The sequence below is a fragment of the Amaranthus tricolor genome, chromosome 5 (genome assembly GCF_026212465.1).
Source record: "Amaranthus tricolor cultivar Red isolate AtriRed21 chromosome 5, ASM2621246v1, whole genome shotgun sequence".
Taxonomy (NCBI): domain Eukaryota; kingdom Viridiplantae; phylum Streptophyta; class Magnoliopsida; order Caryophyllales; family Amaranthaceae; genus Amaranthus; species Amaranthus tricolor.
The window spans coordinates 29,293,576-29,316,036 of NC_080051.1; the positions used below are offsets into that span (position 1 = coordinate 29,293,576).

Sequence of the window (22,461 nt, forward strand, 5' to 3'; positions counted from 1 at the left end):
TGTGAGGGTGGCTAGTCTCATAGTGAGGCCACCTCATACGATAATTTGTGCTTTTGTTTTCACTTATATGTTAGCTTTGCAAGTGACCTAAACGTCAATTATTATATATAATATGATTGTATGATCAACTAATAAGCTAATATTTAACCAAGAAGCTGATGTAAAAGCATTTATTTGCCAAATGTTCCCTCCGTTCTTCGCAATTTACATTACTGTCAATTTAGTTTATCTTATTAATTTTTCACCTTTTTCTTTTTTAGTAATGGTCGCATTCTCCTTTTTTTAAACTTATCCCTAAAATTATTTTCTTTCTCTATTTCAACCACTGATTTTCATCAACCACTTATTATGTCTTAACCTTTGACCTAGTTTTAATTTTCCACTAAATTTCACTCAAAATACAACTGATGTATTTATCGGTGTATTTTAACCAAAATTGTTTGAAATATAATTAGATGTGTGGGTGGGGCATGAAATTTGGTGTAGGGAGGAAAAGGACAATTAAGAGCAAAATGAGAGCCGGTGTTGGTGGAAATCTACAAAATGGTAATAATAATGGAGGAGATTAGGTCCTTGAAAATGGTATTTTACTACTTAAACATACTAATAACAGCAGTTGGACTTTTGTGTAAACGGCCCATGTGTTTGTGGGCCCATTTTAGAATCCACATAACCGAAACTCTGTTAAAGCTTTCAACTTTAATAATTTCTTAATCACAATTTTGGAGCGTCCACCTTTTAAAGCACTAAAGCTTCTTTCTATACTCAACAAATCATCCCCTTTCTCAATTTTTATAAAAGTATTTGTCCTATTATGTAGACTTCACTAAACTCAACCTAAAAATAAATTATCCTGATTTTTAAATGAGACGATTTTATGGTGAGGCTATTCTATTAGGCTGCTTAATATATATTTTTTGTCTTAAAATGATCACTTATAATGTTAAAGTGATCACTTATAATTTTAATATAATTATTTTTTATAGTCTTAGAGTGATTACTTATAACCTTATAACGATTACTTATGATCTTAAAGTATTCAATTGAAATAGGTTATTATATGGACCCGTCTCATGGTGAGACGTTCTCATACAAGATGAACTGATAATGTTTTAGATCATATTTTATTTTATATTTTTTTCTAAGTTATGGGGTGTAAAAGAAAGTAAATTAAACTAAAGTGAGAGTAATAAAAGTTAATATAAATTACTCTATCTATTTTATAATGCTCGTTGCATTTGAAGTATTGAGAGAAAATTTTTACATAAATATTTAGTATTTTAATATTTATTATGGTTGATATAGATTAAAATAATATGGATCAAGTTCATACAATATTTTTTATATGCCTAAAGTTATAGTTTTCATTAGTGTTTATTATCTACTCGTTCTTTATTATTATCATAAACTTGAACAATATATTTATTCAATCACATAATAAAAATGCATTTAAATTAAAATTTCAAAAAAAAAATTCTAATTGAGTAATATCCTCCTTTTTTTTCATTATTTGTACTTCTATTGTTCTTTTAATTTTTCCAAAGTAGGTTAGAAATCACAAGACTCCAAAACACAAGTAATTCAACAATTTATGATGAAAGAGATTTACAACTTGTAAGGAGAACAAAATAAAATTATGCACCCCAACTAACACCATACAAATAAATTGAAAATTATATGAACACATAAAGAAAATGAAAATTAGTTGAGGGTAATTAAACTCAATTAAAATGATTAATTTTTTTTAAATGATCGAATCATATTAGATCAGATCAGGTCAGGTCGAATCGGATAAAGTAGATTAAATAAATAAATAAAAAGAATTAAGAATTGAAAGGCGCTCGATGAGGAATCCCCTTTCTTCTTCTTGAACTTGAAGGAGGCGTGGGCGGGTATATGCCTTGTTGTGAGCCTTCACGCAATGCTTCTCTATCTCTCCTGCTACTTCTTGTCATTGATATCCCTTCTTCACTCTTACTCCCTTCTATATCAAAGCTTGTATTCCCATTCCTTTTCACTCCTACAAGCTAATCCATTTCAATCCACCATCAACATATTAATTACAGTACAATTATTTACGAATTACAGCCTTAAAGTATAGGTCTTTTGTAAATTATAGCCTCGATAAGTTTTTTACGAATTACAGTCTACAAAGTATCAATGTCTAAAATATTTGGATGAATTTTATGTTAAATGGTTGAAATCCTGTGATTTGGACATTAATACTTTGATAACTGTAATTCGTAAAAACCTAAATATTAACTTGTAATTCACAAATTAATCATTATAATTATAATAATAATATTTAGCAATGTAAATCATAATTTTCTTTCAGAATATTGAATGCAAAATCAACTTACATAATAAATACAATAATAATAGTAAATATAAAATTTTCTTTTAAAAAGCTTAATACTAAATAACGTTGTCAAATTGAAATTTAATTAGCATTTCAAATTTACCAAAACATTTTGTCTAAATTGTAACACAACACAAAGTAACAATCCTTTAGAAATACATATATGTCATATTTATCCTGAGTAAATCTATGAATTTAAAGGAAATTAAGCATAAGCTTAATCTAGAGTCTAAACTTAGTTTTTAGTCAAATTGATGATTTATTTGAAACTGAAAATGTAACAATTAAATTGAAACAAAAATGTATCTTATAAAAGTAAGTGAACACAAAACCATATACTATATAGATAGTACTCCTTTTTATTCGACCTAAATGTCCCGTATGACTAAACACATTTGCCGATCCATTGTTTCTATCATTAACATTATTAATTGTGCATAATTAAATTTTTTTTAATGAGTTGATTTTGAAACGAATCAAATAAGATATTAAATGACATTATTATAGCTTTTAGATTAAAAATACAACTTTAAAATAATTAATAAATAATATAAAAATTTCAATAAATATTTATGCTGAATACGAGGTAGTATAATTTATCGATACACCCAATATGGAAAACTTGCACAAGGCTTTAGGAAGTTGAAAGAAAGTTCAATCAATAATATAGACTATTGTTGTCCATGTTTGGTACATAAGGTTGCTTTATGAGAACATTTCCACATGATAATAGTATTATTTAAAGCACTAAAAATGGAATTTCTTTAAAAATCAAAAACATTTTTATAAAAAACCAAAAAAAAAAAAAAAAAAAAACTTGTGTTACATACCAAGAAATTGATGATAACTAATTACCACTTGATATAGACATGATAAATGCATATTGTAGCAAGAGCAAGCAAACACAAGTATTATAAGGAAATTCTAAAATTGTAGAGGAACTCAACTTTACGTTATCAAATATATTAAGTATTTGTTGTTTGGTTAGGTTGCATGATGGGGATGGCTATGGTGTGACACTGCATGTGGTGATGGTTATATGATCATCAATGAAGGACTTTATTCATAATAATACTCTTAAAAATAATTAATTAACAAACCAAATTATATATATATAGATGTTGATTTATCTTTTTTTCCCCATTGTTTTCTCATTTTTCCAATTAGAGAGTTGCATCATGTGGGTCATTAATTTATGATTCATGTGGGCATGAGATTATGACCATTAGATGAGTTGTCAATGTTGCATCATGATCATCAATCAAATTTAATTACAATAATATTTATGTTCTAGTAAATTACATCAATTTAATTAAAGTGAAATTGTTATACGTATGACCTCATAATTATCATTGAATGAGATGATTTTATAGTGAGTCTTTTTATTCGATTGAATTAAATTACATTTACTATCTTAAAATAATAATTTAAAATTTTAGAGTAATTAAATTAATTATAAAAATTAACTGATTATATGGACTCATTTCATAATGAGACGATCTCATACAATTACACAAGCTGATAAATAATTTATTTTTTGTTCTTTAAGACCCAAATAATTAAATGCTTTTGAAAAATGTTTACTTAAAGTTAACATTTCCACAAAGATGTAAAAGAAGTGGGAATAATCAATGAGAATGTGTTTTAGTCAAGCAATAATATCATTCCCTCCAATTTACTATTATTGTCCCATTTTTTTATGCATTTTATCTAATTCATTTATTCAATCTTTAATATCTCTAATTGTACATAATTAAAAATTATGAAAAGTTGATATGAATAATTCTCGCATTAAAACGAATTAAACAAGATCCCACTTGACTATGTTTTAACTTATAAATTAATAAATAAACACAAATTAAGAGTAAAAGATAAATAGTGTCAAAAAGTAAAAGAAATGTTAGTGTTGAATTGGAGGAAATAGTTCAATAAAGATCCTCAATTTATCATTTAATTCCTTCAAAAAATTATCAAAAGCAACAATGCAAAATTTAAAATCTCAACATAACAAACCAATTATAATAATCGATTGAATAAAATTTTATTGTCACATTGAAAGAAAAAAATATATTTAAATTTATTTTTTACAATAAAAATCAAAAGACTAATCTCGATAATAATATAGATCGCCTCGACTACATAAATAAAAATAAAAAATAAAAAAATAGAGTAATATACCTTGCATCCCAAAGAGCAAAAGCGAAAAGGGTCTAAAAGACTTCTTCCACAAATCTCACACAAATGAGCAACACCTTTTCCTGATTTAGGTTGCGGCCTTTGATTCAAAAACATAACTCTTGCACTGTTTATCACATATGTTTGAACTCCACTTATATCCAACACTTTCTGTACATCTCCTACTCTCACTACATCATGATATGATGATCTCCTTATCTGTATTATATACACACTAAATTGATCAATACATATTATATATATAATCTCATATAATAATCTATTAATATCATTATGGCGTATATATTTTATTTTCAAAAAACTTAAAATTCCACATATATCGCACTAAGCCATTTCAACTAAAAGAAAAATGCAACACAAATCCTCATCATATGTCGTAATTATTGTCACATTGGTCTTTAATTTAACACCATCATAAAAAATCAATACAATTAAAAATTTAAACATAGTCCATAATATACTACATACTCTATTAATTATTACTTTCTACCTTTTACTATTCTTGCTACATTTATTTTTATGCATTTCAATTATCTCATATTTTGATTATTTATATATTGAATTATATATATTTAAAAATTATAAAAACTTAATATTATAAAAATACGCGATTAGACAATTCAAATAAGATCTCATTTGACTATATTTTTTTAACACATTAGCTATAATATATAAAATAAACTTAAATGATAAATAATGTAAAAAATTGTTATGTAGCGAGTATTTCAGAACCAAAAAAGTATTATTTTCTTAAAAAAAAAAAAAAATCAAACCCACCTGAATAACTTGATGATCTTTGTGTCTAGAAGATCTGCAATAATAGCAAAAAGCATCTGAATGACAGTCTAAGCAAAACATATTACACTCACTTCTTGCAGCATCTCCATGGATTCTACAAATGTGAAAGAATGCACTACCTAACAATGGTTCTAACCATGGAGGAACAACCATTGATTATGAATAATTAAATTTATTATTTTTTTGAGTTGGGTTATTTTGTAATTATCTTATTTTTTTGAAGATCATATGATGTAAAATGAGATTGTACATTGAATGTGATGATCAATTTACAGCATTATAAAGAATGAAAAAGAAAGGGTATTAATAATTATTAGGTATTTGGGATTCTTTGGAGAAAAGGTGTTTGGATTCTCCCTAATGATGAAGAATTTTACAGGGAGGAAAAGAAGGAAAGAGAGGAAAAAAAGAGACTTAAACAAACTGCAACTTAGAATTCAACAACAAATTAAAGGGCTAGCAAGCTATTTGATATAACAGAAGATGATGATTAAATCAAGGGCTGAGATTGGGTTTGGTGGATGATGATAAATCATGATCGATGATTTGATTGTGAAGAGAGAGAAGAAAGGGGAGAGAGAGAAAGAGAGTTGGAATTGAGTTTGGCGCTTACGCTACTTTTTGGATCTTTTCTTTGCGTCTATTTGTTTGGCACCACTGCTAGGATTTCTAAGGCACTGGGTTAAGGCAACGTATGGGGCTTTTTTTAAAAAAAACTTTTGATCATTTTTAATAGTTTCTATATTTTTAGTTTTTAGGTTATTTAGTGTATTATTTTAAATTTTAATATATTTAATTTTATAAAGTAACAAAATTTTAAGAAGTTATAAAATATGTGCAAGAAAATGAATCAAATAAGATTTTATTCGACTATATTTTACATTAAACTCAGAAAAATATATGTCGAATAAAATCAGTTAATGTATAGTAGTTAACTACAGTGACTGTAGCAATTATTAGAGACCGGAAGTAGTATTATTATTGAGCTATATTTGTGAGAGTGGTCTTTCAATGAGATCATCTCAAAACAAGAAATCTATATGCTAATAATTTGGGAAAAATTATCTCTTACAATAATTTAGACACTATTATTGTGATTAATTCTATAATTTTGAAAGAATTTCTTCTTTGTTAATTTGCCATAGAGATTGATAAAAATAAAAATATATAAAGGAGGTTTTTTTACCTTTCGTTTGGTAACTAATATTAAGCGGTGGGAATAAAAATGATTTGTGAAGTAAATTTTCATGATATATATCATGTTATTTTTATAGTAATGAAAAATTAATTATAAAAAAGTTTTTTGTCCACAATTTTTTTATTACCAGCTTATACCATATTTTATAATAGTAATGTATTGATGTAAATTTATAAAGAAAATGAGATTATTAAAGAATAATAAATATGATCATTAAACTTATTAAGAGATATTCTTACCAAAATATATTACACTAACTCTTTATTATCACTTCTATCATTTAGTATTGACTACCAAACGTGTCATCGAAGTAATAGGAAAGAAGTATAAACAAGAATATCAATGATGTGTTCATGCGTATGAAAACAATGGATTGAGATCGTAAGTGTAGTGTAAATTTTTGGATTCGAGATTGTATATTTGTATATATTATTCAATTCTATAATTAAAATCTAATATTTACTTTAAAATTTTAATTTTATAGTCTATACAAATATGTTAGAAAATTTGATAAAGTCTCTGTCGTGCGGGCACTAAGTGTAGTTAAGTTCTATCTATTTCTTTTTTTTCAAAAAAATAATTTGAGAATTACGGTCTTAAAGTTTAGCATATTTATAAATTACAATCTTAATGTTTATTTTTTGCGATAGTATCAAAGTTTGCTGGTTCAAGCCAAATTACATTATTCCGATCATTTTGGCGGTTAAAATTTTAGATTAATTGGTCAGAAGTCTATAATTTTTTGTCTAAATATATAACTTTGATACTTTGTTGACTGTATGTCACAAAAAATTTAACATATTGTAATTTGGATAAATGCTATATTAGAGCCGTAATTCGCAAATTACTATCTATTTCTTTTAGGAAATGGATAGATCCGAACTCGTCGTTTGGTTGTCTATGTCGGCAATTTGTTGCGCCAAATTTGTGTCTCGGTCTGTCGCTTTCACAATCGACGCTTAGATTCTGGTACTTCTTAAATCTTCATCATGTTCAAACTGTTCAAGCTATTAGCAAGTCTGAATAATTCAGTAATTTAACTTCAATTTTCATTAGTTGATATTTCTTAGCTTTTGTTTGTTCTTCATTATATGTACTATTTGACATTTTGTCTTATTGGTTAGCGATGCAATTAGGGTTTTCTTCTCATTTGAACTCCCGGAAAGTAATATAATCAAAATTGAAGTACCCACTCTTTGATAAATGTAATAAAATAGATATTTGAAGAAATGCTATACCAATTTTTTGTATCGAATTTGGTTGAGGTATGAATTGCATATTGTTACTAGTAGGATAATCATATTTCAATTGAAAAATCAGATAACCCTTGTTTAGGGATGTTTCCCAAGTCAAAATTTGTGTTTGTTTGATGCATTTTTTAGAAGTATGAAATCTAAGGTAGCAAAAAATTTGAGATTTTGCAAGCAAAATTAGGTTGGGAGTAGTCAATGTATTGTCAATTTTATGATTTTGCTACCAAATAAGGGTGCGTTCCTTGGGGACAGTTGGAATTGAAATGAGGGGTATTAATTGGAGGACTTAACGAATTACAAGTGTAAAAGAACTGAAAATTAGCTGTTTAAATGGGAAAGCGGAAGTAGGCTAAGGTGCTGGTGTTGCGGTCATGGGGACTTGGTGGAGGAGAATGGGGCGATATTGAGAAGGGACTTATGAAGGTATACGGGGAGTGGACCTATTACACAGCATTTGGGAACAGTCCAGTATTGTCCGCTCGACGTAGATTCTAATCATTGATTGATTTACCTCATTTTGTTCAAAATCTTGGTGTTTGTTTTATGTGCTCTAGAAAGTGGCAAGAGTAGGACTATGTGTGATCATTCTTTTGTTCCTGTCTTTTATTCACATGAATGGTTTATTCCTGTCTTTTATTCACATGAAGGTTACTATCTAAGAATGGATGGGGCAACTGTCATTCATTTATGTTTTTATGTGATGAGCTAGTTGGTTTTGCACATAGTTTCATCATGTAAATTAATTGATTGTGGCCTGCTTGTTGATCGCTCACAGGGTATTTCAGGACCAAGACTCACAATCTTGTCCAAAGGATGCTCCTCGACACTCACATTACCCTCCCTTTGTAGTCAATCCATCAAGTTCTTCTCGACCATCTACAGGGGGGTAGCAATGCCTCTAGAAGCAGTAATATACAAACACTATTTGATAGGCCTGTCCCTGTCAAATGTGTCATCTGCAGGAGCTACTGGAATATTCTTATCAGTGAAGTACGAAATTTAATAATGAATTTCTCTGATCTGATATATATCATTCTTGGTTGCAACAATTACACATGTTATAATTATATAAGTATGAACTTGTGTGGTGTTTGAAGTATAGCCAAGTCAATGTGTTTCAGACCATCTAGTGGGTTAGATGTTTAGGATCACTTCCAGGCTCCACCCTTAACTACTTATCGAATTAATTTGAAGTTCTTGAAAGACATAGTGTACTGTGGATTGTTTATACTTTATAGCCCTAAAATACTCGGGATGATAACAAAAAAGGCCTTTTTTTCCAAGAATTTTTTTTCACCCAAGTCTAACTTTCTTGGAAGCTCATATGCTGGGGTGAATCATGGATGACCCATTTTGAGTTTGATGATAGTCCCCTTTTTGTTATGTTGTAATATGCAGGGGGAGGGGGGATGTCTTTTTTTACTACTATTAAAGAAAATAAAAGTGCTGTAACTGAGTTATGATACCCGAGTCTCCTTATGTTGTCATGGACTAGATTTGAAGTGGTTATAGAACTGAAATGACCTAGTGTTTGGATAGAAGAAAATGGAGGGAAGGAAGGGGAGGTCCTTGGAGGGATGAAGGATCCCTTATTCGGATAACAAAATGGGAGGGAACTAGGAAGAGATTTAGAGGGATTGGATGGATGTTTTTTTTTTGTTAATGTATCAATCTTTCCAAAGTTGAAAAGATTTGAAGGAAAAACTCTTATCTCCCTTCCTTTTTCTCCTTAAAAAAACAAGAGTTCATTCCCTTTTATTTCTCTCCCTTTCATTTCTCTTCCCTTCCCTCCCTTCCCCTTCCTTTCCTTCTTTTCTCTCCAAAGATGCTATCCAAACATAGTGCTAGTATATAGACTATGGTGAGCGATACCTCATTGGCTCAACAAAAATGTATGTGATCTAGTTATATTTTGATTTGACATCCATTGTTACTAGTTTATTACTCTTTGTATGCCTTTGAATTTGCTATTGCAAGTACATAAAGCTCTGACTTCAATTTCTGAGCTGCAACAAATTTTAAGAGACAAAACTGCCAAACTCCCAAGTATGTTTTTTGACATTGGGGTGGCAATGGATCGGACTTGGATCCAATTTGCAAAACTCCAAGTCTTCCCTGTTCCATTCAGAATCTGACTTTTCAAACCTACTTCGTATAATAGTTACTCGACTCTCAATTCCCTTTTCTCCCTTTGGATCATGTCGGACTGTCATCTCAGATTAAAAATGTTACTGCAATCTGCACTTGATAATTGATCAATCTATCTGAACAGTGCTTCTGATCCCCTTTCCTCTTGAAATATAATGGTTAGGTATGAGATAAATTGCATAAGGAAATGCTCCAGCTTGCCTGTAAGTTTTGATAAATTGAAGTGCAATATTTCTTCCAAAATGATCTCACATCTTCGGGAGAAGTAATGCTCTTTAATAAAGTAGTAGAAGTATATTATAATGTCTAAAAGAGACTGATCATGATCTGTTTATCTTCATTGTTCAAGTGCAGAATCATCTGGATGACTGAGCTAGCTGCAGCCTTGGAGAAACTAAATGGCCTGGAGAAGAAAGAAAAGATCTGCTGTAGTGCTACACATCAGAGTCTCTTCTGCACAATTTGCCAGGTACCATGCTCTGCTATGCAGGAAATTTGTTTGAAAGAAATGATTCTGTCAGACATTTAAATGACAGTTAAACGAGATGAGCTACCCTAACCCAACAACGATGGAAAACGATCAACAACTTTCTCCTCTTAAATAGTGGTTTTCCCTTCTCACTCTAACTTAAGAGTTTCTCTTGGAGATTGATAAGCATCAACAAGCTTCAACGGCTTCACCACACTATGAATTCAGTCTCCAAAACCTTTCTTAAAGATCTCAATGGCTCACAGGATTCATTCTTTGAGTTTCCTAAAAGCCAAAACACATGGCTTCCAAAAGACCGTACAATGCACCATTGGAATCTCATCTTTGTGCTCCAGACTCCAGTACTTTGGATCTGAAATATTTTGTCGTTGTAGGAGTTGCTCGCTTGAGCATGTTTGTTGCTCATATGATTATATGAACAACTTTCACGACCACTACTACTTGTTGGGATGTTTGTTGGCCCTCCGATTAACAAAGATCGACGATGATTTTATGTTCGAAAAAACTCAACAGCCAGTTCCTTGATAAGGAGATTAAGTTGACGATTTTTGTTACAAAAATTGCAGCTTTGTATCACCACCAAGCAATGATACATGTTGCTAAACCACGTCCAGTGTAATGGTTTATCACAAGCGCATACTTGGATGGTTATTTTTTTTTTGTTTGTTGTGTTGTTACTTGGGGCTCCTTGCATGCACAGATTTGTACATGTGTGGTTGTATCTTTAGGTTTAGGGGTGTCTTCTGATACAATCATGTGTTTTTTTTTTTTTTGAGTTCTAAACATAAAATCAGGTTCATATTTACCTATTCCAACAATTTGTTTAACAGAAAATGGTGGGAAATGACGGAGAAATCTATAATGGCTCATTAAATCAAAAACGCTTATTATGTGAAATTGTATGTGACATGATTCGAATTTGAATATAATCGTCTTTTATGTAAAGTGAATTAAATTGATATTTGATGTCTGAACTCTTTAAACTCGAATGCAAAATCTATTATACCAATCATGAATTCAATTTAACTTGATGATCAATCTAAGATAATCACTAAATGCCAATCCAAAACTTAATCTTGTATGACTAAATTTTCAAATGAGCAAAAAACTCAACTTATAATCAGCTTGTTTAACTATTATATCGTTCTAATTAAAATCTTTTTGATTAAGGTTGATTGCAAATTAAATAAGATGTATAATGCAAAAATTAATTAAATTAGAGTTAATGTTAAAAATTAAAAGGCAAATTAATTAAATATAAAATTAAAATTGTATATATTTATTTTCTTTAAAAAATTTTCAAGTTTTTTTTTTTTTTTTTGTCATCCCCACTTCATAAAAAAAATATCTCCAAATCGAGAAAGCTTCAAATTCAAACACAAACCGAAGTCTTTGGAACCAAGCAGCTTCTCTCTTATGCTTTTCCTTCATCATCTAAACAATGACCACATATCACCGTTTTACGCCTATAAATTCGCCACGTGTCCTTTACTCTTTTTCATCACTTTCGGTGTTCCCTCACTTCTCAACTCTTCATGATCCATCCCAGCAAAACGACGACGCACCCGTTTATTAAACCACATGACACGTGTCCAAATCTCTCATGTTTTCTTCTCGTAAACGCTGCGTATCAAACTACCCTCCAAGATTCACGAGCTTACAATAAATCTTAACCGTAAAATCTTCCTGTAAATCTCCGTCCGTCTACGTGCCCATCTTTTAACACGTGTCCACAGATCAAAGGCTCATCCAGTTTCTCATATCTCAAACCACTTTTTTTCTATAAATACCCACCATGTGTAACCAAAAAGCAATTATAGTTCATAACATCATAATCCAAATCAACGGTCAAAAAACATTGCATAAATTTCATCATTAGAAGTTGTACAAGTTCTACGTTGATGGCGATGAGTCTTACACATCAGATTGGCGCTCTCTCAGGAACACCATTAACGGTGGAAGCCACCACTACCGCCGATTCAACATCAATATCAACGGTTGCAACATCCGCATTATGGAAACCCTCAGCACCATCGTTAAAATGCAAAGTCACGCGCGATAACCTAACGGACGCTCTATCACCACCGGTGAGTCCATGCCTTTCGCCGATAAGGGCGGATCTAACGGCGGCGTGTAAAGCCTTCTCCGCCGTAGCGGAAGTGGAAACTGCGGCTGATGAGAAAGAGTTTATAGTAGGTGGAAAAGCGGTGAAGGATAAGAGTGTAAAAGGTGTTCCGGTCTATGTGATGATGCCGTTGGATAGTGTAAAGATGGATAATAGTGTGAACAGGAGAAAAGCGATGAATGCGAGTTTGCAGGCTTTGAAGAGTGCGGGAGTGGAAGGGATAATGATGGATGTGTGGTGGGGATTAGTGGAGAGGGAAAAGCCAGGGGAGTATAATTGGGGTGGGTATGTTGAATTGTTGGAGATGGCGAAGAAGCACGGCTTGAAAGTTCAGGCAGTTATGTCGTTTCATCAGTGTGGTGGTAATGTTGGTGACTCCGTCACGTAAGTATTTGTCAACCTCCCTAATCTGTCCCTATATTTTAATTTTAATGCTTGTTTGATTGCTAGTATTATGGTATGAACTATGCAATGTTGACGAAAACTTATTAACAAGAATTATCTCAACAAACTAAAAATCTCTTCTAAAAAATAGAGAATTCACGCATGAGGAGAAGAAATTAGCTTCATTATATATTAATATTATATATTCCTACTAATGCATTGAAAGACAAAAGGCGATGAATTAAGCTTTCTTCCTACTATGTTTAAATGCAAGTATGAAAACAGGTGATGTTGTATTGTTAAGCATATTGATCAGTAGGGCATGCATAGCTTAGTTTACAACTCATAAGATCAATTGAGGTAAGGGATCATAATTTAGATAAATTTTTGAAGTAAGGCTAGAGAATCTCGTATACACGGGGGAAAAAGATGGAATTGATTATTTTACAGATGAGAATAGAATATCTATTAGTTAGTAAGGAAAGCCTTCAACTACAACTTCTCTTTGTAAAAATACTTCTCTTTTGCTACAACAAAAGTTGTCGCTGTTGAGATGGTTTGTTCTACCTCAATGAATTAAAGATGTGTACATACTTAGTCATTAAAATGTTCGCCCCTTGTCATATGGTGTAGGCATATATGTTCTTGGCTTGTAAAATGTGTATATTTTGTATTTTTTTAATTATATGTTGCATTGATAATAAGTATGGTTCTATTTAATATGGTATCAAAGCTAATCAACCGGGATCCTAATTTATTACTCTTGCGTGCGAATTTGATAGGGTTTGCATGTTTGGTATGGTTTATCACACATTGATAAATTAAAGTGTATTGCATCTTTTTTTAATTATATGCTAACATTAACAATGAGTTCAACCCAATTTAACAGTTGCAAACATTTATAAATGAAACAATGAATTTCGTTGCAAAAGCTTTTTATAGCAACAACTTTGGCGTTTTTTGTAATGACATGTGTTGTTGCATTAAAAAAAGGGAATTTCTGGTAGTGTACTTGGTAAAGTCATGATCTTATAAATTAGATAGGTTTGATCAAGGGTTTATAAGTTTGTTTCCAAAACTTTTATTGTGGTGTCATAGGCCTACTTAAGGACGATAAGGGCAATTTCCGCTGATAAATCTTAAGAGTATATAACTTAAACCAAATTACAATAGTTGAAACTTGAAGTAGGTTTCATTTAGTGATGTTTTTTTCGTATACAGAAAAATAAGAACTAAAACATCATTGATGATGAATAGCATTCTATAAATTTGGTTTAGAGGCTTAGAGCTTATAAGTTCAGATGCGGACTAACAAAATTTTGACAAGCTCAATCAAGGACTAATTGTCTAATACTTTTGCATAAGTTTAGTTTTTAATTAATGTGCTTTAGGTTAATAAGTTGATAAGTTAAACTGTTAAAGAATAGCAAGTATAATGAGGATCAAGGGTTTATTAGTTTAGAGACTATTAGTTTAGATATGTTTAAGCTTGGCTCATTAGTTAAAGAGTTTAAGTTGGAGATAATAATGTCTAAAGGATAATTTTCTATAGTGATCATTAATTCATTATACTACTATTAATTTAGCCTTAAAGTAATACTAATGGGATTGAGTTTTTAAGGTAGTGTACTTCCATCAATTTCCGATAATATTGATAAGAATATATTACTAATTATGGAGCTGACCTTGAACTATGAACTTTAGGTTTTGGAAGAGTTGGTTTAATGAAAAAAAACCTATTTATAATGATGTTATCCCTTTGAAGACGGGTCATTTGTAATTTTATATTCAGTTCAAAATGAAGTTATATTTCCTAGACATTTTGAACATTCTGGATGAACCTAGTTTGTTCTGTCTAAAATAATTGATTTGAGAGATGCAATTCAATTTTGATTGATTGTAGAGATAGAAGATTGGGTATTTTGGTAGATTTTCTTGGCGTGAAAATTTTGGGTGGCCAAGAGTACACGGTTCTTTTAGAGGCTTGTGACCATAAAATTTTGTTTTTGTTTTTGTTTTGAATGGTGGGGACTGGGAAAGGGCCGGAAACTAAAGTGATTATTTTGGCAGTTTTCATGTGAGGCTTCTGTCAGTTGAAGTAATTACAAAAGTGGGAAGACTTTGCTGCTTTTGGACATTTCTATTTTTATGGGTTATGGGTTGCTTTCATTCCCACTTCAAATCTTTAAATTAGCTAGTTGCCTCTTCAATTTTGAGGCATTTAATGTGAATATACTCAACCCTTTTTAAATTAGTATCAAACTCGAGAAATAAGTTGATATTTGATAATAAATAAAGAGAGAATAAATTATGTGTGGATAAAACTAGAAGAGAATAAATTGTATGGATGTGGTCAAGAGAAAATGGTGAACCATTGTTCAAAAATTAAAAAAATGCAAAATAACTGAGACGGATCAAAATAGCAAATATGTTAAATGAATGGGATGAAGGGAGCATGTAATTGATTTTCCTTCGAAAATTCTGAAAGGTGACTTTTCACTATTTTAGAAAAAAATACTCCCTCCATCCCATTTGATTTGCACTATTTTATAAAGATGTATAACAAGTATATTAAAAAAAAGTGAACGAATTAATAGAAAGGATGAATTTGTGCAAATAAGATTAAAAGAGAATTTTGGATGACCTTACCAAAAGAGGAAACTGTGCAAAGAAAGTCTCCGAAATTGGTCTACTGGTGCATGACTCTTAGTCACATAGTACGTTCAAGGATTTTTATTCCCTGTGTTGGATCTAACTCTATGTTTTCTGATCTAGTGAATGTGAATGATATTGATCTAGTGATTTATATGGATCTTGCTTTGCTCCTTGTATGTGCAGAATCCCTTTGCCAAAATGGGTAGTGGAAGAGATGCACAACGATCCGGATCTTGCATACACTGATCAATGGGGGAGAAGGAACTTTGAATATGTGTCCCTTGGTTGTGATTCTCTCCCTGTCTTGAAAGGGCGGACGCCTGTGCAGTGTTATGCCGACTTCATGCGTGCTTTCCGGGATCAGTTCCAACACCTCCTAGGGGAAACTATTGTGGTCAAACCCATCTTCCAAAACTAGTTCAAAAAACTTTTTAGTTACTATGTTTCAAATCCGTGACAAAAATGTTTTTTATACAGGAAATTCAAGTTGGGATGGGTCCTGCCGGTGAGCTACGTTACCCTTCATATCCAGAGCAAGATGGAGTATGGAAGTTCCCTGGAATTGGAGCCTTCCAATGTTTTGATAAGGTAAAAATTGCCCTTAATTGATGTTTTTTTTTCCAAGTCTTTTAATGTTAATTTTTGATGATTTCATTTATAGTGGTCTTTTTTCCTGATTGGTTATGTTTTGTTTGTGTTCAGTACATGATTAGTAGCTTAAAAGCGGCTGCAGAAGCTGCTGGTAAACCCGAATGGGGTCATTCAGGTCCGACTGATGCTGGCCACTACAACAACTGGCCGGAAGACACCCAGTTCTTCCGTAAGGAAGATGGAGGTTGGAGCACTCCTTATGGTGAATTCTTCCTCACTTGGTACTCCCAAATGCTCTTAGATCATGGTGAGAGGATTCTTTCTTCAGCTACCGAAATCTTCAGGGAAAAGGGTGTCAAAATCTCGGTAAAAATCGCTGGCATTCACTGGCACTACGGAACTAGATCCCATGCTCCTGAACTAACTGCTGGTTACTACAACACAAGGTTCCGCGATGGATACCTTCCAATAGCCCAAATGCTAGGTCGTCATGGTGCCATTTTCAACTTCACCTGCATCGAGATGCGGGATTACGAACAGCCGCAGGATGCTTTGTGTGCTCCTGAGAAGCTTGTAAAGCAAGTTGTTTTGGCCACTCAACGAGCCGGTGTCCCCTTAGCCGGTGAGAATGCATTGCCGAGATATGATGAACTCGCCCATGAGCAGATTCTGAAGGCCTCAGCTCTGCAAGTGGATGAAAATTCAGGCGACAGAGATATGTGCGCGTTCACTTACTTGAGGATGAACCCGGACTTGTTCCAAGCCGATAACTGGAGAAAATTTGTCGCATTTGTAAAGAAGATGGAAGAAGGGAAGGATGTGCACCGGTGTTGGGAGCAAGTTGAAAGAGAAGCTGAGCAATTCGTACATATGACTCAGCCACTTGTTCAAGAGGCGGCTGTTGCTCTAATGCACTAGTAATTTTAAGGGTACAACATTAAGCACACTGCCAGAAATCACAAATAGTTTTATGTTATGTTAATTTTATTTCAATTTCAGATCCTTTATTTCTGTAATCTTTCAGTACCCTCTTTATTTATTGACAGGGTTACTGTTCTACTGTTCTATTATGTAGATGAAGATGAGTATTAAACTTTAATACTGTATTTCTATAATATGTACAGTATACCATCTGTATTATTGCTGAGGTCTGTTTTATTATGTGAATTTTTCAGGTAAAGTTAATATGGACGATTTTGAGATGGAAAATTTTGGAAGAAGTTATTCTTGTCTGGACAATCTGATTCAAGCATTCTTATGTAAATGTTAATCTTTTAATAATTTCACCAATGATTTTCTTTTTCTTATTGGACGAAAAGGATATTAATTAAGAAAGAGGGGAGGTCTTTCTTATATGGTGCTAGAATTATGTTTGGACTCTTTATGGTGTAAAAGGAAAAGTCTTTACCCAATACGTCAATTTGTAACTCTGACATTATTATCTTGTAAAAGACTTAAAAGTTAAAAATTTAATAAAATATTTTTAGTTTTTAACTTTATCGGTTATTTTTAAACTATGTACTATATAGTGTGTATATCAACTTATTTGGTTGATACTGAAATTTCATAACACATGATGTTACATTTCCTAATAAATCATTTATTCCTTCATAAAATTCTTAGGAACTAAATTTTTGTGTTTGTTTATCACTTTGAAATTTATAACGGACACAAGAATTTTCAATAACCAATGGGTATGAATTATGATGAATTGATGATTAAAGTTTTAAAAGTTGTACTTTCTCCGTTCTATTATATTTGTTATATTTGACTTTTTACTCAATTTAATATGTTATTCATTTATATGTCGAATTATAAACATCTAAAAATTATAAAATGTTAATATTATGAAAGTATGCGATTAGACGATCCCACTAGACTATATTTTTACTTACATATTCGCCGCAATATATAAAATAAGCTTGAACGATAAATAGTGCCTAAAATCGAAATGTACCAAGTATTTTAGATTGGAGGAAGTATTAATTAACTTATCTTGAATTATAAATTTTTGTGTGGTTGATTTTTTTTCAATCAAACACAGTTAATTTTGATCATTTTATGAAAATTAACAATTTCAAGGGAAATATTCAACAAATATTCTTAGATTGATAATAAGCACGATATTTTTTCATGATAAATTAAATTATTTATAAAAACCTAATAATAATAATTAAATTAAGATATTCATATATTTCAGAAGGTCAAAACAAAACTTTTATATTGTCAATGGATGAACGGCAGATAAGACAACTAAAACACACCTATCATGCCTCTCAAGTATTCTATAAAAACATTTTGTAAGAAGTTATCATATCATTAATTATTAACTATATATTTTAATCTATGAAAATTGAAATAATTTACCAAGATCGATACGATGTTAAAAACTTTGATGAATGATAATAATTTTAATAAACTAATAAACGTTTGATAAAATCAAATTTGCAAAATTGACACAATGATTTAAGGAGGTTCACTCATGACTACGTCCTCCGTGGTGTGTAGTTTGTTGTTTATATTATTTCAATGGAGTAAAACACTCTTACAAATGAAGTATTACAATTGAGTAAGAGATAAAAACAATAGGCTATGTGTTTGGCTTAGGGGTTGTGTTTGATGATAATCTTGAATGAGTATGAGAGCTCATTATTTATAGTACTAAGTACACTCAATGATAATTGCTCTCTTAATACATGCTTAATGCTGAATAATGAATGAGTTGAAACAGCTCTAAGGGCTTGAAAAGACAAAAAACAGCATCCTAGGCGCATCAGAGAACCGCTTGACCAGAACAGAGAGCTCGCTCAGTCGAGCGGGCTACATGCAGCTTATGGATACATTATGTTTGTTCGCTCGACCCACCCAAGAGCTCGCTCGGTCGAGCGAGCTGATCGAGTGACCTTCAATATCTTTTCTGTCAGTTTCTGCTCGAGCAAAACATCTTCCAAAACCCTTTGCACTTCTTCATTAAACACCATTAAAACCAATAATTCCCATTATTACTTCAATAAATAAATCACACTTAACCACCATAAACATTAAGTTACTCACTTAATTCTCTTATTAACCAATGTCATAAGATTCCATCTCATCAATTTCACACATGAATGGACACATCAATTTGTGCACTCAAATTACACTATTCATAACAAAAATCCCTACTACAATTTTCATAAGTTTATCACAATATTTTATATATTACACAATAGACATTATTAAATAATATTCTAGCTTTTAAATTTTCTTTAAAGTGATAGATAGGCTCGTAATATTTATAATTTAATCAGCAAAAGTAATATGAAATATTTATAAACGAACTCAAGTATGCTAATAATAAATAATCATTATCAATATTTTTGTAAATAACTTGTAGAATTATACATTTATTAATCTATGAAAAACACTTCCAAGAAGTAATACATTTCCAAGAAGTAATACATTTCACCTTGGGCAAATTACTTCATTGTCATAATTCAATGTACATGCATGTTGTCACTTGTTTGCATTGGTTGCTTGAACATGCTTGATAAATGAAGTAATGTTCAAGTATGAAGAACCACCTTCTTCTATTGCCCTTTTTGCTTTTTCCCCATATTCTATTGCTCTACGTCTTCTTTCTTGTCCTATCTCCCACCCATCCATAAGTTTCTCAATAGCATTCTTCACACATTCTCTAGTTACATAAACCCCATCATTTTTCTCCTCTCCCCATTGCATTGAAACCTCAACCCCTATTCTAACCCCAATTTTTAGCACTTGAACAATAAATTTTTCATTAAAAAATTGTTCAGCAAACATTGGCCATGTAATCATAGGCACACCAGCACATATAGCTTCTAAAGTAGAATTCCATCCACAATGAGTCAAAAATCCTCCAGTAGCTGAATGAGATAATATCAATACTTGTGGGGCCCACCCTTTGACTATAAGTCCTCTTCCTTGAACCCTACTCTCAAAGTTTTCATCTTTAAGCCATTTCATTACATCCTCATTATAATCAACATCTCTAATAACCCAAATAAATGGACAATTAGATGACTCTAATCCCATTCCAAGCTCAATCAATTGTTTAGGCATCAAATGACAAAGACTACCAAAACAAACATAAAGAACTGATTTTGGCTTCATCAAATCAAGCCACTTTAAGCAATAATGCCCTTCAAAATTTCCCTCATTTTTCATTTTACTTGAAATAGAAAGAGGGCCCACACACAAAACATTCCTCATCACATTTTTATAAGATTTCACATAGTCTAACTCAAGTTCTTCAAAACTATTCACCAACAAACCTTCAGCAGATGATTCAGCTTCCTTAAACTGATCCTGAATTTGCTTCAAACCATCACAATCATCAATACTACAATTTTTCTTCATCATTTTAGGCAATTGAGCATAAGTAAACTCAACTTTATCCAAGATTTCAGGAACATAAAATGGTTCAAAATCAGATTTTACACTTTCATACACTTTATGAACCATCATTTTATGTGAACAAAAGAGGGTAAAACAAGAAACACCTTGATAAGCAAATCTTGGAATATTAAACTTTTGTGCAACATGATGAGTCCAAGGAAGACTAGATATAATAAAACTAGGACTTGGGTTTACCTTTACAAGGTAATCCTCTAATGGGTTTTGGAGTAAATAGCTTGATTGTAGGAATTTTGTTTTTAATTTAGGACATGGTAGGCTATCAAGGTTCTCACAATTTTGAGGCAAACCGACGTCGTTGCATGGAAAATGAAGAGGAATAAGGTGAATTTGGAGGTTTGAGTTAATGGGTGATTTGAGTATTGGTTGGTAATGGAGGGCATTAAGTGGGGTTGTGATGATGGAGACAGTAAGGCCTCTTTGTGCTAAGAGTTTGGATAAGTCAATCATGGGGATTAGATGGCTTTGAGACATTAGAGGGATAACAATGGCATGAAGTTTGATTTCTTGGCTAGCCATTTATGTGTTAATAAGAAGCTTAAATTTGATAATGTAGATAGAGAGAGGGGGAAGAAAAGGAGACGAATGAAGGCAAGTAAAAGGGTAGTGAAGTGAAATTTGGAGGGTTAAGAGTATTGCTAACTATATATATATATATATATATATGTATATATATATATATAAAAGATGCATCAGTGAGGAATAATAATAATAATTATTATTATTATTATTATTATTATCGCTTGTGGCTTAATGGATATAGCATTTTCATGTAGAGTAGAAAGTTTAGGGTTCGACCCCTACCGGGCACTGGTATCAGTTAGGGGAAAACCCCCATCTCGAACCCTACCTTGTGCGGAAACTGGGATTGTCCTTTACCTTTATTATTATTATTATTATTATAGTTTATGGTATGAAAGTTAGTGTTTTTTTTATTAAAATCAAACCATAATCATAATTATATAGAAAAGTGATATTTTATCTCTAATTGAGATAGACTAGCTCGACTTTTTGAGAAATTTAGTTAAATGATATTTAATAAAGAGAATGTTTTTGATTGAGTATACTCTTGCAACTTTATATAAATAATAAGTGTATATGATATCATAAGTTATTTTATTTTATTTTATTAGAGTCTAAAGCAAATTAGTATAAATTTTTGTACTAACCCGTTAAATAGACGGGGTATATATTTTGATAATGGATGATGTTGAAGGTGTTGTGATGTAATGGCTCACGTTTTAGTAGTATTTATGATTGGTGCATTTCTTGAAAATTAATAATGATTGGTTCATTTCATTTTGCTTATACACATCAACTAGCCTTTTTTCTTTTCTTATAGTTTGGATGCAATATAATGCAAATTTATGAACCATTTAATTTAACATTTTTTTTCCTTGTTTGCTTAACTACATCTACCCATCAAATAGTTTACTCATTTAACCATTTAATTGTACGCAAAGCCTTTTCATAGTCTTTAATACTCATTTATGTTAAGAAATCAATTTATCAAAAAAAACTAAGGTTAGTGGTTGAACTTGAAGCCTCATAAGAACCTGTTATACTATATTTTATCAAACTGTTTCTCACGCATGGGCTCTTTCAGCTAGTTGCTAGAAGCCCAGAGGCTAGAAGTGTGAACAAAATATATGCTCTCCTCATGCGTAAAGCTAAATATTCCACTAGAAGTGGGAGTAAATGATATTTGAACTCTTAACCTTTTTGTTATATTGATTTCTGATATCATATCAAACAACCAATTTAATCAAAAAATTAAGTTAGCATTGCTAACTTGAAATCAAATCTTATAATATATTGTAGACTCTATTA

General features: G+C 31.3%; 4 protein-coding genes across 8 annotated transcripts; 2 read left to right on the forward strand and 2 right to left on the reverse strand.

The window, feature by feature from the left end:
* Window positions 1–1,690: 1,690 nt before the first annotated feature.
* On the reverse strand, window positions 1,691–6,030 carry LOC130813889 (protein RGF1 INDUCIBLE TRANSCRIPTION FACTOR 1-like). The gene is made up of 3 exons (XM_057679793.1): window positions 5,333–6,030; window positions 4,538–4,753; window positions 1,691–2,027 (listed from the first exon to the last, which is right to left on the reverse strand). Exons 1-3 carry the CDS (start codon window positions 5,504–5,506, stop codon window positions 1,824–1,826), a joined length of 594 nt encoding a protein of 197 aa, XP_057535776.1. The 5' UTR covers window positions 5,507–6,030; the 3' UTR covers window positions 1,691–1,823.
* A 1,374-nt stretch (window positions 6,031–7,404) lies between these two features.
* Window positions 7,405–11,442, forward strand: LOC130813882 (uncharacterized). Of its 4 annotated transcripts, XM_057679783.1 has the most exons (4): window positions 7,534–7,816; window positions 8,580–8,794; window positions 10,307–10,421; window positions 10,817–11,442. In XM_057679783.1, the coding sequence occupies exons 1-4, from the start codon at window positions 7,781–7,783 to the stop codon at window positions 10,829–10,831; spliced, it is 381 nt and encodes a 126-aa protein (XP_057535766.1). In that variant the 5' UTR covers window positions 7,534–7,780; the 3' UTR covers window positions 10,832–11,442. The 4 variants fall into 4 exon arrangements, 3 of the variants coding, with proteins under 3 accessions (XP_057535766.1, XP_057535765.1, XP_057535767.1); XR_009042252.1 differs by lacking the exon at window positions 7,534–7,816 and adding an exon at window positions 7,405–7,520 and having other exon boundaries at window positions 10,307–11,442; XM_057679782.1 differs by having other exon boundaries at window positions 10,307–11,442.
* A 741-nt stretch (window positions 11,443–12,183) lies between these two features.
* LOC130813197 (beta-amylase 1, chloroplastic-like) lies at window positions 12,184–17,433 on the forward strand. Of its 2 annotated transcripts, XM_057678961.1 has the most exons (5): window positions 12,184–12,951; window positions 15,790–16,000; window positions 16,084–16,194; window positions 16,309–17,126; window positions 17,373–17,433. In XM_057678961.1, exons 1-4 carry the CDS (start codon window positions 12,344–12,346, stop codon window positions 17,113–17,115), a joined length of 1,737 nt encoding a protein of 578 aa, XP_057534944.1. In that variant the 5' UTR covers window positions 12,184–12,343; the 3' UTR covers window positions 17,116–17,126; window positions 17,373–17,433. The 2 variants fall into 2 exon arrangements, with proteins under 2 accessions (XP_057534944.1, XP_057534943.1); XM_057678960.1 differs by having other exon boundaries at window positions 16,309–17,406.
* Window positions 17,434–19,546: 2,113 nt separating this feature from the next.
* On the reverse strand, window positions 19,547–21,262 carry LOC130812955 (UDP-glycosyltransferase 73C3-like). The gene has a single exon (XM_057678612.1). The coding sequence runs from the start codon at window positions 21,148–21,150 to the stop codon at window positions 19,693–19,695; it is 1,458 nt and encodes a 485-aa protein (XP_057534595.1). The 5' UTR covers window positions 21,151–21,262; the 3' UTR covers window positions 19,547–19,692.
* Between the last annotated feature and the right edge of the window lie 1,199 nt (window positions 21,263–22,461).